At 42.8% G+C, this 1,574-nt stretch overlaps 1 protein-coding gene across 3 annotated transcripts in view; it reads left to right on the top strand.

Moving 5' to 3' along the window:
- Positions 1-1,574, top strand: part of znfx1 (zinc finger, NFX1-type containing 1) — a 14,898-nt gene that overhangs the window by 3,626 nt on the left and 9,698 nt on the right. For all 3 annotated transcript variants that reach the window (XM_025060178.1, XM_025060179.1, XM_025060180.1), the window contains exons 4-6: positions 1-100; positions 182-531; positions 613-792. The exon at positions 1-100 is cut by the window's left edge and continues 141 nt beyond it. In XM_025060178.1, coding sequence (XP_024915946.1) covers positions 1-100; positions 182-531; positions 613-792 — 630 coding nt within the window. The remainder of the gene's footprint in view (positions 101-181; positions 532-612; positions 793-1,574) is intronic.

The raw sequence follows: 1,574 nt of genomic DNA, 5'->3' as shown, positions 1-1,574 counted from the left end.
GAACTTCAAATTGTTGTGAATCAGCTTCAGGAAAAATCAAGGACTCGGACCCTGGGCTCGGACACCTATTCAATTCTAACAGTTGGCGGCGACATCTCAGGTAATGAAAGCCGAAAAATATTTAGAGCTGTCCATTTTTTTAATCACCTCTGTGAATGACATTTGTATGCGCTCCTCCAAGGTATAGAAGACCAGCAAGATTTCCGGACGATGTCCATCTACCCTCCTCCTGAAGAATTTCAGGACCACAGACCCATTCTGAGACCGAACCTCATTTCTCAGCGCTATGAAAACACCCATGTCTATCTTGACACACACTTCCGGCTGCTGAGAGAGGACTACGTGGCACCTCTAAGAGATGCCGTTCAACAGCTGGTTTGGCTCAAAACAGAGAAAGGAATGACCGATGAAGCACTGAAGGGCAAGCGATATGACGATGTTCTTGTATACTTTGATGCAAAACTGGTTGGAATAGAGTGCACACACATAGGCCTGGCCCACACAGTCCAGTTTGACATTCAGCCACTAAAGGTTAGTCTCTGGATCGATGTCAGCGCTGCTCACAATTTAAAAAAAAATCCAGTTCTAATTTTCTTTTTCGATTTCCAACAGTCTGTGCGATGGCAGAATTCGAAGAGGCTGCTCTACGGTTCCTTGGTCTGCTTGTCCTGTGATAACTTTCAGAGCCTCCTGTTTGCCACTGTGTCAGAGCGGGAGCCTAAAGATATTATAAAGGGACGGATCCAGGTCGTCTTCACTGAAGAAAGCAGACTGAACCTGCCAGAAAGTCAGGTGAGACAATCCATGAAGACTCCAGCCGTGTAGCACTATTTTTCTGTATCAATGAATGAATGAAAACCCAGTGTTGGTTAAACAAAGTGACTTGATGACGTGTAAGAACCTCATCTGTGGACGAAGAGATACTGAACTGTAGTAAAGCAATACACTGGCTGATGAGTGCACAGATGTTGTGACAGTTGACACCACAGTTGTGGTGAAAAACTGTTGCAGAGCATCCGGTTGCTGGATATGCATGTTTTTATGGATAAGTGATTATTTGAGTATCTTTTCAAATTTGAAATTTCAGGCCCTACACTTATACTGGTATCCTCATCAGTGTCTCACAACAGAACAGAACTGTGGTGCCTGGTCCCCTGTTTTTATGTATTGACCTTTGGTTTCCCTGTGTGTGTGAATAGGGTTTTTTTCAGGTATTCTGGTTTCAACAAAAACATTTCGACTATTTCGAGGTATTTCCATCAATTAATCCAAACGGTTTGGCACCACCTACTGCTCACATTGTAATTTTTTTCCCTGAGCGGTTACTGTAGTGCAGGGGTCACCAATCTTTCTGAAACTGAGAGCTACTTCAAGGACACTTAGCAATATGAAAAGCTACTTGTTTGATACAGACTTCCTGAACAATGTCATAATAATCAGTTCTGGGACATATAATGCTAGACACTCTTCTTACCATCGTCATTGCACCCATTTGAATATCATTACAGGTGGAACTGGTTCAAAAAGCACAGTAACAGTACAATTGTTGACCCTCTTGTTGACTAGTTTTATTT

The sequence above is a fragment of the Cynoglossus semilaevis genome, chromosome 11, assembly GCF_000523025.1.
Source record: "Cynoglossus semilaevis isolate Cse_v1.0 chromosome 11, Cse_v1.0, whole genome shotgun sequence".
Lineage (NCBI taxonomy): Eukaryota > Metazoa > Chordata > Actinopteri > Pleuronectiformes > Cynoglossidae > Cynoglossus > Cynoglossus semilaevis.
This window is presented reverse-complemented; position numbering and strand designations above follow the sequence as displayed.